At 35.8% G+C, this 19492-nt stretch overlaps 2 protein-coding genes across 3 annotated transcripts in view; one reads left to right on the top strand and one right to left on the bottom strand.

Moving 5' to 3' along the window:
* Gr21a (Gustatory receptor 21a) overlaps positions 1-19492 on the top strand; it is a 167575-nt gene that overhangs the window by 21948 nt on the left and 126135 nt on the right. The gene's annotated exons all lie outside the window — the stretch shown is intronic.
* LOC141436262 (uncharacterized) overlaps positions 1-19492 on the bottom strand; it is a 29166-nt gene that overhangs the window by 7206 nt on the left and 2468 nt on the right. Inside the window, exons 1-3 of one of the 2 annotated variants that reach the window (XM_074099168.1) lie at positions 7333-7628; positions 1311-1471; positions 724-825 (exon numbers count right to left, since the gene is read on the bottom strand). In XM_074099168.1, the coding sequence (XP_073955269.1) occupies positions 724-825; positions 1311-1471; positions 7333-7564 (495 nt within the window). In that variant the 5' untranslated portion in view covers positions 7565-7628. Of the gene's footprint in view, positions 1-723; positions 826-1310; positions 1472-7332; positions 7629-19492 lie in introns of those variants that run through there. The other variant, XM_074099169.1, reaches the window with a different exon arrangement.

The following is a 19492-nucleotide window of genomic DNA, read 5'->3' as shown; positions in this document are numbered from 1 at the left end:
GAACCGTCATATGAATTGTTTTATTAACATGCCAAACAATTGTTCCATATAATTCGTGAATTATTTATGAATTCTCGAATGTAGGTTGAGGTGCTGGCGTTTCCGCAATGATCGGTAAACTGGTGGTTTCTTTGTAGTATTCTGGCATTTTGGAAGTGTGATTATTAATTCATGTTCAAAGTTGGTTGAGGTGCAATGATATTTGATAATGGTGTCACGAAAAATACTAAATTATAAAGGGAGGAAGCGTCGAAGGCCGGACGTGGGTCCAGACGCGAACCGGCGCCCGCGTCGATACAATCTCCGCGCCTTGCCGTTCGTCGATGAGAAAACGGTGGTAAAACGTGCACGTTGCGAATCATTAATGGGTAAAAATTCTGGTACTTTCCGGTAGAGTGCATAGAACCCTTCATTAGAGTCCGTTGTAAAGTCTGTTATTATAGGTGTGTTTAGTGAAATTCCCAGACAAAGCTTCCGACGTAACGACACTTTCATTCATAAAGATAAAATCGGCAATAATCGGCATACGCAGGCGGTGCGTATGCGCCATTGACGTCGGGAGCCAGCTTTTATTGGTATTGGTCGCTGGCAGAGCCCGTCCGTTCATTTCGCGCGACGCGTCGGGCATAAAGATGACCCCGCGAATACTACGTCGGATTCGATCGATGAATGAAAGAGAAAGACTTGCCAACTTGAATTATCAAATGATGGTATAATACTTACGACGTTATCTTTGTATGACTTCGCTTGCAAGAAAGCGTTCCTTGCTTGATTTGCGACAACTGTGACATCCGTGTATGAAAAGGCTTTTGTCGATTTTGATGACTGAAATGAAAAAAAAAAACATGAAAATAATGTTGCAAAAAACGTACTCAATACATATGCATATTGAAATTGGGATTTTCCCAATGACTATATCGTCCAGACATTTGTAGTATACCATGATGGTGATGACAATACATAGATCAAAGTTGTTTGCTCATGACATGAGTCACTCCTGTAAATTCAATTCAGATTCTTAACAGTAAGAGCTTTTGATGTTCCTACGAGTATATTCTGCTAAGATTTTCTATTTGATCTTGAACCGGTACCCTATCACACCTACACACAACACTATCACATTCATTTATTTTTATTGAGATTTTGACAATATTAATTAAACATACAGATACTTGTTTTGAGCTGTGTGATAATTTTCTCCCCTACAACATTATAAATTAGAGAAGATAGTTCTCCAACTTCGTTACAAAAATGTGTAGTTCTCTGTGCTTTGAAGAAAATTACTATTTTATATTAGATGCTGTCCTTACCCCTCCTGCATAATCGCAAGGGTTCCCCCACAGATTATTTTCTTGAGTAGCTCGCCGGTGCCTTTCCATCTTGGCCCTTCGATGCGGCGCCGCCGACGACTGTGGTGACAAGCCTCCGACCAGCAACAACAGACACACTGCCGCGCAGACGTTGACGTATCCTAGCAAAAGGAAACAAGTTAAGTTTAGAAACTTGTTAAGTTACGACCCGTTAAAACGAAGAGTGTATTTTATTGATGTAAATCGAGCCACTACGGAATGTCTGTGATATTTCACACTGTTTATGTTTTGTAATTCAATTTTAATATCTAGTAGATTTAATAACATAAATAGTTCGATTTTTTTAGGCGGCATGCAGTTTTATTGTGCGGTATTTATCATAGGTACGCGTAAATCAAATCTTGTCATGAATGAGACTCGATAAGCCCGTATCGTATGCGGCACGCGCGGTGCTATCGATTATGGTAATCGATGGACATCCGATGAATCGATGAATAAACACGGCAAGAGGTGGACAGCCTTTGCTAATTGTGCAGTGAACCTAAGTGAATCACTAATGCGGCGCTACTTAACTGTAGCCGGACGGACGGACCTTCCGATACCGATAGATCAAAATCAATTGGGTTATTTGAATAATCGATTTATTTCACGACTTAATGTACATTTATAACAGTGTTATAACTACTCATTTAATTTTATTTTTTTCTGAATTAATCATAACATTACTTGATGATAAGACGCTTCGTAAATGGGCTTTACATCGACATAATGATAGAAAGGGAAAAGTGGAAGTCCAGAGTTTTATTATCTTGAATGTTAACGCTCCGTTCTCACGCCCCAGGGAAGAGTTGTCGCTGATAAATTGTCCTTTAGTAATTGTTTATTGCTGTTATGTCTGGCAAGTTATCACAGTAAATTTACTATCACTTCTGACGTCCTAGCGGATATTAATCATGTCCCGTATTTTGCAACAAATCTGTTATTTTTAATTACGTCAATGCTTGTTTGCTTCTGATATTATTATGTGCTATTATGCGGATGTGCCAATTTTGAAATCCGACAAACAATACTTGGGATTTTACGAAATGATAAGTTGTTTATTTCATAAACTGATATTGTTTATATTTGAGAAGACGTTACATCTGAATATCGAAAATTAATTTGTCTAATGTTAAAAAGTCGACGATCAAAATATCGAAAGTAGGTTAGTTTAGGTTAGGTTCGATATTTTGACCGTCGATATTTTAACTATCGATATTTCAATGTGTAGGTGACTGCAAAAAAAAGGAATTGATTTTCAATTGTTTTAGCCGATTAAAAAAAATTACGCAAAAAACAAATTGGTACTCATCATACATGAGATTTAAAACAGCTTAGCGAAATTACGAGGTCTTACTCACAGCTAGTTCTTTTTTTTCAGTTTTGACTCAAACGTGACTCAGTACGTTTATACGTGGTGACTAACAAAACCATCACACAGCAAATACGATGGCGCCAAACTAATCTATATAATTGTTCAGAAACACCTATGAAAATAAAGCAAATCTCACGGCATCGGCAGAGCGATGTTATTTGGCGGGATGTAAAGTCTGGAGTGTGGGTAAAGTGTGTGCGTGCACTTTTTTTGCTCCCCGATCTCGTTAGCGAGTTTGCGGCGATTTCGCCCCTTGGCCTCGGGCGGCGGCGGTCAAATAAAGGAAATTATAGTTACAGGGCTCCACGCCGCTTATTATTTAACTAGACCCCGTGAACTGATCCCGATTATCACACGCCCCTCTTATTATAAAGAAAAAGGACGGCGCTATAAAACCCTCTCAAGACACGGCCTTCCCGCACAGCCATTTGCATAAACAAATTGTGATCGTTAAAAACTAAGCTAACTAGACGATCTATGGGCCCTTTATTGGTATATTGCCGTCAAATTGACACTATAATAATGTTGTTACAAGTTCGGGCACCAGAGGCAACCACAAAGGTGGAGTTGTAATAACGATCATGTCAAAAGACGGTCCGACATCGCTACACGCGTTAAACACACGATCATAACATTTTATTAGTGGCGGTCAAACGCAGCCGAGACCGCCGTCAAAAGTTCAACTAAAAAAATAACAGGTCAACTTGAAAGAGATATGGAGCCGACCGACCTGCTGTAAATCATATTTTTTATTAACTGGTTTAATTATTTTGTGATTTGATGACACTATTACGTTATAAATTGTTTACTTGTCTAAATAGTTTTTAATTTTGTTTAGTTTTGTATAACCAACACTCCGTTTAAAATAAAAAAAAATATAAAAATGTTAGTGATTACTCTCTTTTATTCAATAAAACTAATTTATTTGATTGCAACCGAGATGAACAATGAGGAGACTCGATCGCATTCCTTAGCCCATTGAAGAACTGACCGGGCGACCATAAAAACCGTAGATACCTACACGTAATACACAGGTTATAAGGGGGCATAAAAAAGTAGGGACCGCGGTGGAGGTCGACGCGACTACTCGAGAAACAAAAGAGTTCGTTTATTTTTTAACAGCTCGCCCGTGGAGGCAGGCTGCACGAAAAACGACCGAAACGATACCTTGTTACCCTTTTAAAGAGATTGCCGCTAACTAGAATTTCGGCTCGAAAACCGAGAAAAGTTCGCGTCGCCGGACCGCCGGATGTAGACCGGCGCCTGCGAAATCATTATGTAAATCACACATTATACTGTTCAAACCAACGTTGCCGTGTCCGTCTGTGTCCAGCGGCTAGTCTTTTTAAACACTGATGGGAATCTGGGACTCGTTATTTTTTGAATCTGTTCACAATTTGGTGCCTACAGGCTTCTGAAAGTCTTTGCAAAATACAAATGGCAACATCGAAGCGGCTATGTTTGCGCCGCCGCTTTCAATACTCGCCCAGGTTTTAACGGTACAGATAACCACTCGTGTGACATTACATAGAAAAAGCCTCATGTTTATCCATAATAGAGTTAATTTGAGTCGGATCATCATTCTGTTAGTAGCGTAGCGGCTAACAACCGATCGCTCGTAAAATTTGACTGCGCATAATAAGTGCGATTAAAGCGCGCGTGGCGACGAGGCGCTCTTCATCAACTGAAAATCGCTCTAAATGCTAATAGCCTTCGACAAAATTAAGGAAACGGCCGCGATTTTTTCGCGAATATAATTTAATAAGGTAACAATTTGATATTGCACTTAACGGTAGCGCAATAACTTATAAAAGGGAAATTTAACGTTAATGTGTTAAATTTCGGGGATATAATTGAAGAATATAATTTCGGTCAATCAGAGCTCAACACGCTTAAGGCGGTGCGTGTCGAAGATGCACTGTATGCAATTTGGCGCAGTTATTTCCTCGTGTCGATTTCTAGAAATCCAATCTATCGGCTTTTACAGTTATGACTGAAATCTTATTACCGAAATTGTGGGAGCGGCGAAATTGGTGCAAGACGTGAATTACATTTAGGGTTGACAGTTTCGTTTTCAGCGAACCGTTTTCTCGTAGGGGGTTTTTCATACCAAGTGATTGCTTAGCGGAGATCGTTGCTAAATGGGTGACAGTTAAATACTGCAATTATGAGCCGTCTCACTCAAATAACTGTTTATAATTGACGCGGCAGCTTTGCCGCGTAAACGAACAGCGTTTTATGTGAAAATGTTGCTAATGAGCGAGGGATCACAGCCCTAATGACACGGACATAGTTCGCATCTGAAATCGAGTGCAGGCAGGCTTGTATGTAGCTCGCATAGCACGACACGGGCTTATTTGAGGATACAACATCACATACCTACAAAACTATAGGTACTTTAACTCGAAGTTATAATGGATAGCTGAACTTTTATGGAAATTGCAAAATTATAAATTTAAAAATTAATAAACAATTCTTACATCGTAAATAATTAAAATTAACCTCGCTAAGGGAAAACTTTAGATTAATTACAAAAATTATATTTCGAGCACAAAGTTTCGAGTTTATTTGCAATTTACAGAACGAAAACTTTAAAATAGGTAGATCCGACTGCTACTAAAAAAACATGTAACATGTCGGTGAAATGGTTGTAAGTACCCACAGAAAGGAGTAGGTTCACTTAAAACTATGCGCGTATTTTCATTTTATGCACTGATATTTTTTACCGAAAATTAGTAAAGTAAAGCAGTAAGTAAAGTAAGTAAAGTAGTAGTACCTAACCTAAACATATATATTATACCTAAGTGTACAAGCAATACACTGCATTTGCATTAAATTAACTAATTAATCAATAGTTACAAACGTATAAAATAATTATTTTAGTATTATTGAAAAAAAAAACATTTAAGAACAATATTATTCAACAATCATTCAACAAGTGTCAACATCGAAAATCCTTTAGCATTGCCATAAACACTGTTTCAGATTTAGCTTATTTATGTTTAAGAATGTTTGAACTTTAAGCCGAACAAATTAAATGAAAATAAACTCTATTGAATTACATAATTAAATTTGCATATTATGCCGTAATAGCTAGTGTGGTATGAGATCTCGCGGCTATTCGATATCGAACATAATAAACGAGAACGTATGAGCTGACGTCACATGGGGTTATTCGCACTCGATCACCATACAATTGCCATGCTGTGATGACTCAAACAGATGGTTTTCCGACAACAATTTTTAACTAGAAAACACTTCAGAATATTACTTCGTCAGAGATTACAGGTTGGAAAATTTCTATAGGGAGTAAACCTTTTATGGAACGGAGTAATAAGAATTTGGAATGAAATAATTCCTTAAGTTTAATAATTAATCGGTGACGGTTTGGTGACCCGTACCTAAGTAATGACGAAACGATAGTGGTGCGGTTTTGTGGTTAGAATTAAATAAAGCATAACTTTATATCAGGGAATAAACAACTACTTCAATTAAAACTATAAAATAAAAGAAAAAAAACGTTAAATTTAAACTAATATTTCTGGACTGAAACGATCTTCTCTGTTAATACTATGTCGGATAAAAGCTGTTGAAATTACAAAAAAATGAACAATTATTTCAAAGTAAAGCTTTAGAAAGTTACCCAGTAGCGAAACCAATAAGTCTTAATCAGGTGCAATAATTATCCATTAAAATTAGGTTAATCTCAAACGGTCGCCGCTCAGGACAGCGACGACTTTTTGCCGAAACTAATTACCCCGATCAATAGGAAAGCCGTGGAAGATTCTAATGAATACCTACGCCTGGGACTTTTTCCGGACATTCTCGAGAGCTAATCTATGGGACGCTCAGTATTATTTTTTCCCTCGCCACACTTAAATCATTTCTCAGTTCCATATAGAGAGGTCCACAGCGGTTGCAATTACGAAACGGCAGCGTAACTGTACGACTCTTTAAAGGATAGAAACATTTAGACATGTCATTCCAGTAACAGTACTAGGCTAGTTTAATGGCAGCAGTTTAAGCCTAGTTAGTTGGTTCTGATCTTCGTGTTTAACATTGTAGGGCCGAGTTTTTGCTCCTAATGAAATTGTAAGCTCGATTACGGCGGACGGGCGCGATTACGCCGTCATGAGAATAGGCCCCGCTCACCGGATATTCCGTTTACATTAATGGTGCTGGGTAAGAGTTTGAGAAGGTGGCTAATTATGATAGACTTTATTGAGCTAAGGCACTGCTTCGCTAACACTTCGCATGCGATACAGGCTTTAGTGTCGCACAGGTACGTTATCACCTGTAGTTTAGGAGGGTCATAATTATAATTATAACAGCTGACGCATCCATGTCTTCATTTATAATAACATACTGATGTAAAAAAGTGATTACAGTATTTTGGCAGAAAAAATAATGATGAATTAAAATATGTTTACTGAAACATAAAGAATATATTCAATGAAACAATAGAATTTAGAGTTAATTGAAAAGTAATTTTAAATAAGTCGGTGTTATAGAAAAATATTAATATTCGATTATTATTATTTATAATTGAAATTTTTGAATTTTAAGTTCGAGTGTAAGTAAATTATCACGTGAAAAAATAAAGCTTACTGCTTCGTGCTGCGCTTGATCTGTAAGACCGGCTTTTTCTCTTTTCACTAACACATTCACTGCATTTGCTAGTTGTCCTGGTCCATTCACACTTTTCACATTTTCCGGGAGTCCGTAAGAAATTCGTACGTGAATTGTCCAAAGTTCTTCTGCAGTCTGAGTTTTCGGTTTTGACTATAACCGTACCGGTTTGCCGGTGCATGGCACAGGTTGGTATGCATAAGTTATCCATGATCGATGTTAGTTAGCACAACATCCCCTAAATGTATGATCGCGCGTGAATGTCGGTTGATCAACTAAACGCGTTCGAGTCGGACCGTAACATAAATGAAGCACGTGCGCCGCTGATTTGAGTGGGGGTTAGCCAATAGCGGGAAGCTTTCAGCTTAGTCAGCCAATGGCAGGGCTGGAAGCAGGGGCGGGCCCGGTCCCCTTACACCCATGCAGTGAAAGAACCCGGTAGTAGATAGGGGTTGAAACAAAAGTATAGGTATTTTAAATCTCCAAGGTTATGTATTACAAAATCTTTTCATCTTCATATAACGTGGTGATTCAATGTTAGCATGACTAAATACTATTTCATAATTAAATCTAGTGACTCTACTTCTTTAAAATGTAAATAGGTCCCTACTCAGAATGAAATAAAATTATATTTGTCAATTTCTTTAGTCAAAAATTATCTTTGTTAAATTTTCATTTCGAAATTAAACGCCCCTTTTTTAAATCAGAAACTTTAGGTACCTACGTAATTGTGTTAAAATGTGAAGAAAATTAATTGATCGCTGAATGGACTTTTCCGACCCACTGTTTTTGAGATATAACAGTTTATATTAGTGCTATTTTCCAGAGTTCCATATCAATGAACTACACTAATTTAGTTAGCTTCTCTGCTAAAAACGTAGCTCTATGACAGCAATCATCTAAAAAGATTTTGTTTAGGACAGAGGCTCTATTTTTACTAGTGCGGAACCTTCGGTGCATAAGTCCGACTCGGACTTGCGGTCCCTGTAAAAATGAAATCAAAGTGGTCCCTGTTCATAGAAAAGGTTGAGAACCACTGTTCTTTTAAATATAAAAATTAAAAAAGATCTCGATAACACCAAGAGTCTGGTCCAAATCAAACCGAATATCTTTACACAAGTGATTAATCTAAAAAAAAATTGGTAAAAACGTCATTTTTAATACAAGCTTTACTTGCTGACTCTACTTTTTGTCGACTTTACTTGCATTGTCACACAAACTACATTTGAATAACAAATTTCAAGTCAATGCCATTAACCGTTGAAGAGTTCCGTCTTGCGGAGGCGATCCCGGCCGAACTACCAGGATGTCACTACCATATTATTGTATTGTCACGCAATTTACTTAAGTATGCCAAATTTCAAGTAAACTAGACTACTGAAAGTTGGCCGAATTTAACTTGCAAGATTTGACTATAGACCGACAGACAACGGGACAGGTAAAACTAAATAAAAGCTTAGAGAACCTGACTACGAAGATTGGGTTCCCAGGTTCAATCCCCAGTCTGGGCAGATATTTGTACGTAAAATACGAATGTTTGTTCTTGATTCTTGGATATTTAATATGATGTATCTAAGTATGCATCTATATATTTAAAGTATGTTTATCCGTTGCCATAACACGAGCTTTGCTTACTTTGGAACTAGTTCAAATAGGTGTCAAGTGTCCCGTAATATTTATTTATTTTAAAGGCACTTCATGACATGATAGACCTCACGTATGGTATAATTAAATTACCTAATACTTAATTTATTGCCATGTCAAATTTCCAGAATGCATGTGAATGTTCGGACGAACGCATCGCATGAGTACCTATTCTACTTGTTTACCTTATACGGGTTAAACAAAATTCCAGCGATGACCTTGACATCGGTAAACGTGTCGAAATGTCGGGAGCTCGCTCATTAACCGTTAAATTGTCAAAATTGAAAAAGTTCATGATTCAAACCTAGTCGTTACCTTATAGTTCTGCATTAAACAAATACAAAAAGATAGTCTTGAATTATGTTCGTTGTGATGTACACTGTCAATTTAAGAGAAAAATAATTCTGCAGCGTTTTCCAAAGTCTATAAGGGGGTCGCAAAACTTCAGTAATAAAAAACCACCGGCCAAATGGGAACCAGACTCGCGCGCCAAGGGTTCCGTAAATTTTATTAGATATCTATGAATATCTAGTGCATGTAAAAAAATGTGCACAATTTGGGGTATTTTAGATTGTTACTGACACGGATAGACACAAAAATAAATAAGATTTTTAGACTTTTTTAATAATGTACTTTTGTTATAAGAACTTAATTTCAAATTTCAAGTTTCCAGGACAACTTAACTGGAATTATCCTAGGTTTTGATTCTTCGGCAAATTGTATCTAGAGACCTTTGTTAATGTAATGACTGTATCTTTTGGTTGCGTTAAGTTGTTAATACCTATCACAAATAATATGTAATGAGTTGTTAGGCATTAACTGAACTAAACTGCGGACCGCCTTGAGTCTGCCTTTAGAGCAGCGCCTTCAGCCTCTAAACCGTGAAATAATTATACTTACTAATAAGAGTCCTTTCATGAAAATAAACCGTCGTTAAAAAAAATCTTTATTCGATTAAACCTAATCATTAAAAAAAATATACTTTTAAAACAATAAACGTGTACCGGAAAAAGTTACGTCATTACGAGCTAAAACTAAGTATCAGTGTGGAAAATACTAGGTAAACGTAAGTAAAGTACACTGTACTTTCATTGAGCGCTATGTCATGCATTATTTAATCAATTTTCGTTTGAAAGTTAACGGAAATTCATATTAAATTCAAGTAATACGCTACTCATATTACGATTTGGAAAGCATAACGAACAGGATAACCTTTTCTATAAATTTATTAAATAAAAACGTAATAAAAAACAATTTTTAATTTCATTTCATTATTTACTTATAATCCTACAAAAATAAAAAGTACAAATTGAGGTGCTTCCTTTTATATATTAATCAGTTAAATCTTTCATTCACAATAATTATAAAAGGGGAAAAAATCTGAACAAATGATTTTATATTTAATTTAATGAAATTAATTAATTTATTGTAATGACAATAACATGATAATTATTCAATTACTCATTTGATTGATTTTTGCCGTTTCCTAAATTTATTTAACATTGAAATTATAATATCATTTTTGTTTTTAATTTTGATTATTTTTGGTATTATTTTTTTAAATTTAATTCTTATTTGACATTGTAGGTAATTTTATTTTTGCCTTTATTTTATTGTACTCTATTATAGTTTACTTTTTTGTATACAAATTACGATCCTTTTGTGAGTTTCTTATAATTAGTTTCCATGTGTTTATACTGTATTTTTTCAAACAGTAAAAATAAATCTATCTATCAAAGCATAATAATCTTACTAATAGGTGTAATGAACGCAAAAGTTATTTTTATGTTATAGAAAATCAAATTTATTTTAATTAATTTCCACCATTATTGTTAATTGTTTCAGACATGTGAAATCTTTATGAATCAGCCAGGTAATCCAAATCCTATGTAAACAAATGACTTATAATTCCTTATCTTTACAACTTCGCAAGTAGATAGGTAAGTCATCAATGAAGTAACGTTAACATCTTGGCAAAGACGGCATAACCTGTAAGTTTCTATGAATCGGCAGCGCGCTATGCTGAAGCACCTGGAATTGCACTGTATCAGCGGGTGGTTTCCTGCTGATAAGCAACTGGCGATAGTGCATCGCCTACGTGAATGCAAGAGGCTTGTGGCACAGTAGGCATAATGAAAACAGTGAGCAAATATGTCCTTTTTAGTAGGTATGGACCACAGAAATCAATAATAAATGTTAGCAATAAAGGTAATGCAGCTGTGAGCAATTATTTACTATAGAAACTGCTCTGAAAGTATGTTTTTTTTTGTAGTTCCTATATTTCAAACTATAAAAGGTTGAAGCATTCTGATTTCTGCATGTTCTGCTGTAGCCCAGTTGAAAATTAATCTCATCTCTACCAAAGTTCCTGTTGTTGTTACTCATTTGTTGCTGGAATTAATTTCAAGGGTTCATTAATGTTTGTTGTCTAAGCAAGTGCTAAAGAAAGTACTGCTATTTTTTAAAAACACACCAGAGCACGAGCTAACTTTGACTGTAGTTTTGTAGCTCCTCGCTTCGCCCTTCATTGTTATCTAACGATTTGATTTGATTACTGTTTAGAATTAAAAAGCATGTATTTTTTGTTACTTAAAATGCTACTAATAATAATGTCAATAGATTGTTGGACTTTATATTTTTCGACCCATAATGAAATATCATTACACACACTAAAAATAGTTCGACTAACTGGAATAAATAAGAAATGAATATTCCACCACAAATTGATCTACGTATCGATTTTCTGCCGAGTGACTAGATAGGTACTTGATAATACGAGTAAGTTGCTTAACCCCTCGTATGCTTAAGACACGCTATCAAATTGTGCCAAATAAAAAATCTTCGAAACAAAATTCGGCGCAATGCAAGTTGACAAACCTACCTGAAATCTAAAAAACATTATTGTGTCATATTGTTACAAGAAATTATTAAAAAAAGATTTTATAAAGTTTTTATTTAAACGCTCTCTAAATAGTCTCTCTATTTATACATTATCTGTCTGCATGAAAATAGTAATGAAGATGTGAAGTATTTATTTTTTGCAAAAACGCACTGCAATTTAAATTTACTGTGATACAATGGTATGTGAAACGTAAATTACGCCGTCAAGCTGTCTGCTAATAATCATTTCTCCGTAACGCTCAAAAGTACTGCGTCAATTCAATATTGTACAATTAAAAATAAAATACAGGAAAGATGTGCTTCTGATATTATTTAACATGTCACACACATCCTCGATTCGTCACTAGTAATCAATCCGTGAAAATCTTGGAACTGACTAAATAGATTTCATTCATAACATTATCCTATCCATTTACAGTAAACGCGTCATGGGTATTGTAATCAGTGTCACAGCCACACCCGTCTAAGGTACTGCAAATACTCGTCATTCGACATTTTCAAGACTTCACGTAACGTCATATGTCAACCCTAAATTCTACAGACGCATTATTGATATTGACTTATATGGTGTCTTAGACGTCTGCCTTAGAACTACGTATTATGAGTTACGTCTGAGCTATTTTTAAACTTCTGTCCTATTTGTGTCACATAATGTTAATTACAATTGAAAATAAAATGGAAATGATCAAAAAAGAGTTTTATGGAATCAAAGGGAAACTACAAGAACAAAACACATCCAAAGTATGAACTAGTCCATAAAAAAAACTATGGCATTGTGAAAAAAACTCAGCTTGCATTGATCGGTTGGTGATAAAATTTTGAAACAATCATATTAAACAATAGGTACGAGAATATAATGAATATCAAGACAATCCGATCACTAACAGTGGATGAGATTAGATTTCTAAGATTTGACTGTATCATGAAAGTAATATTCATACAACTATCTGCCCCAGCCGGGGATCGAACCCGGGATCTCAAGCTTCGTGGTCAGGTTCTTTAACCACTTGGCCATCCGGTAATAGGTATTTTTAAATTCTCGTCAAAATAGATTAATTCCTTGCGATACAATCATATAAGTAGCTTAAAATTCTGTTCCTCCAATCCTCAAAACTGTTCGACCTTGATCAGTTAAGGATGTCACCTTAGTTTCGTGACATTTCGGCTCTACCGTTATTCTAAGGTCTCGCTGATGTCTCATTAGCCTTGGCTAACGGTAATCTTGAGTAATAGCAATAGCCGCAAATTTATGGAATCTGACGTAAACGGCAAAACCACTTGAGCCTTTTTGTGAACTCAGATCCGGGAGAGATCGTGAATCAGCTGCCATGCTCGAGTTACTTTCAGACCTGTAACTGATCGCATTATATCCGTTTACTGTATGTATAATTTTGAGGAATAGAAAAATTTACTACTGAATCTGTCTGAGTTAGTTCATTAGGCATAAAATATATACGGTATAAACTATAGATATTCTCCTTCCACACAAGAACCCTAAACTTGGTAAGGTGAGACAAGTGTACCTACGGTCAATTCATCTTTCCGTGTCTTATCATGTAAACAAACACTTCTCGAAGACACAGTCACACTTTTCTCTTGGATTACACAATAACCATCACTTAAAATGTTCCTGTATACTTAAAGAAACTCGCAAAGTATTGAAATCAACTAAGTAACCACTGAAAAATATCATTTCTAATAAGATTGTCTTCAATAACTGAAGGAACGAATGAATAACCTCAAAAATGTCTGACATTGCAATGTCTAGATTGTCTATGGAACGGATTGCAAAGTATTGATGGGAAACGACAACTTATCGATATGGATAAACGTGGCAATTAATACTTAAATGTAGAGATTTCGGAAAATGCATTGAAATCAATCATAATAATCACTCGTAATTGGTGTGGTTGATTTCAATGTTTATTTTAAACGAGGACGGACACGGACAGTGCGTGGTGTCTATGGTTACGCTAAACGTCATTTCATATTGAGTTGAATGTTAAAAAAGGAGAAAAAATATAATGATAACTTGGCTGTAATGGTATTCAACCTTTGCCTTTTCCACTAGAGGAAATAATCCCTACTATATTATAATATTACAAATGCGAAAGTAGCTCTGTCTGTCTATCTGTCTGTTATGCTTTCACGTCGAAACCACTGAACCGATTTTGATAACATTTGGTATATAGGTAGTTTGAACCCCAAGGATCCACATAGGATACCTTTTATTTCGGTAGAGGGCGCCACCACGCGATAACCTTGATCCACGCAGAAGAAGTCGCGGGCATAAGCTGGTAATAAATAAAATAAAAAGAGTTGAACCTAGAAATGTCATTCGTTTCGCCAGTTCGCTTGATGTCGTACGTTACGGGTGCTCTTTTTGTGATATTTCTGACGACTTGGCTTACTTACGGATCTATTTATGTTAATAGCAAAATAATCGGTCACGTTTTATGTATTTTATCGACTTTTCCAATCACTAGTCATTGTCTATTATCACCTGTGACGTCACGTTTGTTGACATGATAAGACACGGAAGGATGAATAGACTTTACACAATTCAAGCCTCGTTGAATTCTTGAAGAAATCACAAAACTAACTTAAAAAAAATACAAAGAGATGATTTTAGATTATGTATCTTATTTGATAAGTTGCCAATTTTAGGGTTAAAAAAGCGCGAAGCTTGTTATCTGATAAAATACGCGCGACAATTAAAACTTTTAAATGGTTTACTTTTAAGTGATACTTGTTTTTAGTGTCTTATGTGTGTGGTAGAATGCGAAATAAAATAAATAACAAATTCAATTTTAAAATTGAAATTCAAAATTCAAATCATTTATTCAGTAAATAGGCCGCAATGGGCACTTTTACACGTCATTTTTTAAACTACCAGCGCTTTCGGAAAGACCATTATTGCCAAGAAGAATGCGCCGCAAAAAACTTGGCAGAAAGTCTTTTTTTTTCAAATAAAATAATTACAAATAAAATACTTAAAAACTACAGTATATAATTAAAGAAAAAATACAAAATAATAATATTCTGAAATATACAATCGGAAGGTAGTTCCACGGAGTTACCAAGTACAAGCTCTATCTTAAAACTGTATGGAACATTGACTGTAGCCATGAAATCTCGTTAATGAATTAAATATGAACTGGAATAATAGTAACTATTGAATTTATAGCATTCTATAATTAGCTTTGTTGATCATCTTATACCAGATATTGAGTTATCCTATGTTCCTGGTTGTAGTAAAAATATATGACTCATTTTCCATTGTTAAAATCCATCCATCAATCTAATTTTTGCACTTAAAACTTTGTCAAAGTTCCTTTTTTATAATGATATGTGGGAAGCAAGCAGTCGGGACTCCTGATGGAAAGCAATCACGGCCGCCCATGGACACCCATAATATAAGGTGAGGGTGATTAGAAGCTCGTTTTTGCAGATCCCCAACCTATTTACTTGCTTGAATTATTTTCATTTAGGCAAAAAAGGTACTCAAAATTAAGGCTTCAACGTTCATTTACCAGAGTAGCCTCAAACTATTGCGACATTTAAAACAGGTTAGTTAAGATTGTTACTTATTCCATAAATTTAAAAACACATTAAAACTCGCAAAATGTTTATAGCCGCTTGTAAACACCCGCTTCTGTCTGCGCGAGGGCGGCTCCTTTGTTTCCTCTTATTTTGTTTACCGTTAACCGACAAATGCTAGAAACAAAACTTAACTTTCACTACTTTATATATGACATTGTAAATTAAGTCATTGTCGGTCTGTGTTCATCTTTCGTCTTTTGTTTGTATCTTAACGGTGAGCAGGGCTCGAGCCGCTCAGGGAGGCCAGTAATAAAGCTGTTGCTGTAGCAAAAAAACAGCGTGCGACAGCGTCAAACATTTCACTAGGGCATTGTTTGTTTTTATCGTGCTCAGACTTATAAATGGGTGCACAAAACGCTGCCTAAGCGCAATACAATCAAACTGGTGAACAAGGGTACACCGTGAAATTTGCTTTTGACGCGGTATCAATAGTCGCATCATTGGATGTTTGTGTGATAAATTGTGCGTCAATAATACGCCTACTTTCCGGTTTAGAGAATGAGTATGGACTAGTTTTTTTGGAGGACTTGAAACGTTGCGTCTTGAGCTATTGTCATGGCAAATGAAATGACCATTTTATGAATCATCGATCCCGCCATTTTTTTTACACTTAAAATTGTATTTGAAAATAAATGTCATCTATGATCATGCATGACTTCCACGATATTTTATGAATATAAGTCATGTAATGCATTACCCACCAGTCAATTACATTACATTTTATAGTTAGGTATGCATGAAAGTGTTGGTTTTTACTTGGAACATATTAAAGTGTGAATAACATTTCCCTACTACAGTTACATGTTAGGGAAATGTACTATTCAAAACAAATACTACGTCAATCCAGCTTGTGCAATATGAATGTGTAATACGAAAGGTGACAAAACACGGATTTGTAGTTCTATCTAGGTGTTCAAATACGCATCCGTGAGTGCGTTTAATTACCAAGAGGATCTTACGAAACGGTGCAGTTACCGTTTGGACGCAGATCGCGTTATGCAACACCACGTGCGTACGCTCAGTCGCTCATATACCAATTGGTTTGCACAATACTGCATGTATTTGCTAAATGTAGTGAAATTAATGCAAAGGCATCATTTATTGCTTTTAAGACGGCTATAATGTGTATTTGGCATTTTTTCCGCGGCTGTTGGTGTATTCAAATTATACTTATAACAGCAGCTGTACCCGTGACTTCATTCTCGTGACTTTGATTTATATCAGCCAGTTATAATTATTGACTCCAGAAATGACAAGTTATATGCCCACAGACCTTTTTAACGAATACTTAACTTTTTTTTAATTATCTGTATATCTTTTATGAATCAATGTTAAATGAAGTTTTTAAATTGAAGAAAATTTCACAGAAGATATTCATATTATGTAAATTAAAGTTAACTTGAAATGCATTTACATAATCATATTAAAACTACGTTACCCGCGACTTCGTCCACGTAGAATTCGGTTTTCACTATCCCGCGGGAAGTATGGAATTTTCCGGGATAAAAACTATTCTGTCCTTCCCCGGGATGCAAACTGTCTGTATACCGAAATTCATCTAAATCGGTTCAGCGGTTTATGCGTAATGAAGTAACAAACAAATAAACAAACAGACTGACTTTAGCATTTATTATATTAGTAGGATAAATCGACATTAACATATCGGACTTATGACTCATAACGACGTAAAGTTCTCCAATGCGATTCTAATATTTACCTACGTCACGCCATGATCTATTGCCGGATGAAACATACAAGGCTTGCTAAGCAGCCAAGTAGGATCTAAGCTCGCCGTTAAACCCGGCTATGGAAAAGAAACATGACTTTTAAATTTCCTAAGAAATTATGACGTAGTTTCTTGGGTATTGGGGATATTACTGAACGAGCTCTAAAGCTTCCATAAAATTGCCGATCACGGCGGGCGTGCACAGCAACCATGACCACCTGACTAATCTTTCAATTTTGCAATAAACTGAGCGCTTAACACTTTATTTTTTTATACATTATTGTCTTTTTTTATTGGGAAATATATATGAACACTCGTACAATCTCCAAGGATTGAATAATCTAATTGTTACAGCACGTTTTCGAAAAACTATTCCACTATTTTTTGTTAAGTAATAAAATAACACAACTATTACGGTCAATTTCTTTAACTCAGCTATACTCAACTTGCGGCCCGCGGGCCGCATTTGGCCCACCAAGCTTCTATGAGGGCCCATCTGGTACGAAAATTATATACATTTTCAATTATTATGTATGATAAAGGTCGCGGTGCGGTCTGCTGTATCATTACTACGACACATTTGTGGCCCACATAGAAAAAAGTTTGATTATGGCTGCTTTAACTGCATATATCTCTAAATTGTATCCTTGGAGAAACGAGTACGATCAATTTTTTTGTGGATAAAACGGAAAATAAATCTTTCAGGAATCTTCCAAAGGAGAAATCTCACTTGGAGGTATCCATGTTGGTATGTACGGAACAAACATAACGATCCGCCATTAAACAAGATATAACAGCATAATTTCGTTTGATTTGAAATGCCGAAGCAATTTAATCATTATCTGTCGGAAAATTAACGGCGTTAAAGGTATTCGATTTTGAATTTAATAATTGAGCTTATAGGGTAATGAATTGGTGGGTGAGGTTCTGGTTTTTAAGTCTTGTGTGTTGGGGACAAGTCCGAGGAAGGAATTGGCGGTATTTGCAGAACGGTGCAGCGGGACCGCGGAGCCGCGCATTGCGAGCGGCCGCGCGCCAACTGGGTGGGCATTTGCCGGCCGGCCGCCGCGGTTGGCTCTTTTTCTTTTACATTTTCGAATTTAAATACAAGAATTCAAACTGTGCGAAACCATCTCGATTATATTTGGAGCTCTATCCCACCATTCAAGCGCACGCAAGTTAGAGCCATCATGCTATCGACACGCGATTTTAACACCCAAAGTAACCAAACAGCGATTGAACCATTTCGAATTTCATCTTTCATGATGTAATAATTAAATCACCGCGATTAATTGGCAAGAAATACAAAGAGAAGGGTGTACAATTAAAACATTACTTTGCCTTCAAATTATGTCGTAATTAGCTGGACAATTAAAATCGAAGATCATTATTGTGATAAAAAGTCGAGTGGGAAGCGATCCTTGTTTTGCAGTCATTCCAGATTGGTTAAGGTACAGAAGCGATTCAGCTCTAAGACGCATGCCATGAACCGACAGTTATCTTAATTTAGAGTGACACAAGAAAGATAAAAAATATTTAGGTATTTTTAAATGTTTATTATTAAGAAAAAAACTTTCAATTCTTTTTATTTACTGATTCAAACTACATTTCCGTACCTACCATCAAACCGATACTGAAAAATTCCTTTGAAAAATTCTGTTAAAAAATTCCGTCCTGCAGAGACAACACTGCCAGAATTATCAGCCAAATTTCAGCTTTGCATTTTTTTTATCATTACTGTGTACACACAGTCACACACACAATAAAGTTGTAAGTTAAATATTATATTGATATAAGAATTATCGGTGGGGAACAATCGATCTAGTTTGGACTCACCGCTGGGAAAAGGTGTTTTTTAAACTTTTAGCCCAAAAATTCGTTCGCCCAGATACTAAATGTAAATAAGTTACTGCAATATTGTCAAAATATAAAGATTATAACTCGAAAATTCGTTAATATCGTTGAGCTAGCTAATATTGAGTATTGCTAATAGAAAAAAATATAAAAAACCGTACTTTCTACACAACGCTTAGTCTATGACCAGGAGAGGAAGGCTGCGTGAAAATATCCATCGAGAGACGGCACTTGTTCACATGTGATTATAGTAACGGTTCTTGAGGAAAATACGAGCTATGACCTAAAATGAATGACTGTATTTAGTGTTCATATATTTCCTGTGATGAAAGCCAGCATAGTCTGACTACGCTCAGTTGACACGTATTGGATAAGAGTGGGCCTTATCATATACCTGAATCAACTAGGTAT

Source organism: Choristoneura fumiferana, chromosome 16 (assembly GCF_025370935.1).
Source record: "Choristoneura fumiferana chromosome 16, NRCan_CFum_1, whole genome shotgun sequence".
NCBI classification, from domain to species: Eukaryota; Metazoa; Arthropoda; class Insecta; order Lepidoptera; family Tortricidae; genus Choristoneura; species Choristoneura fumiferana.
The sequence above is the reverse complement of the archived record's forward strand: the minus strand, read 5'-3'. Positions and strand labels throughout refer to the sequence as shown.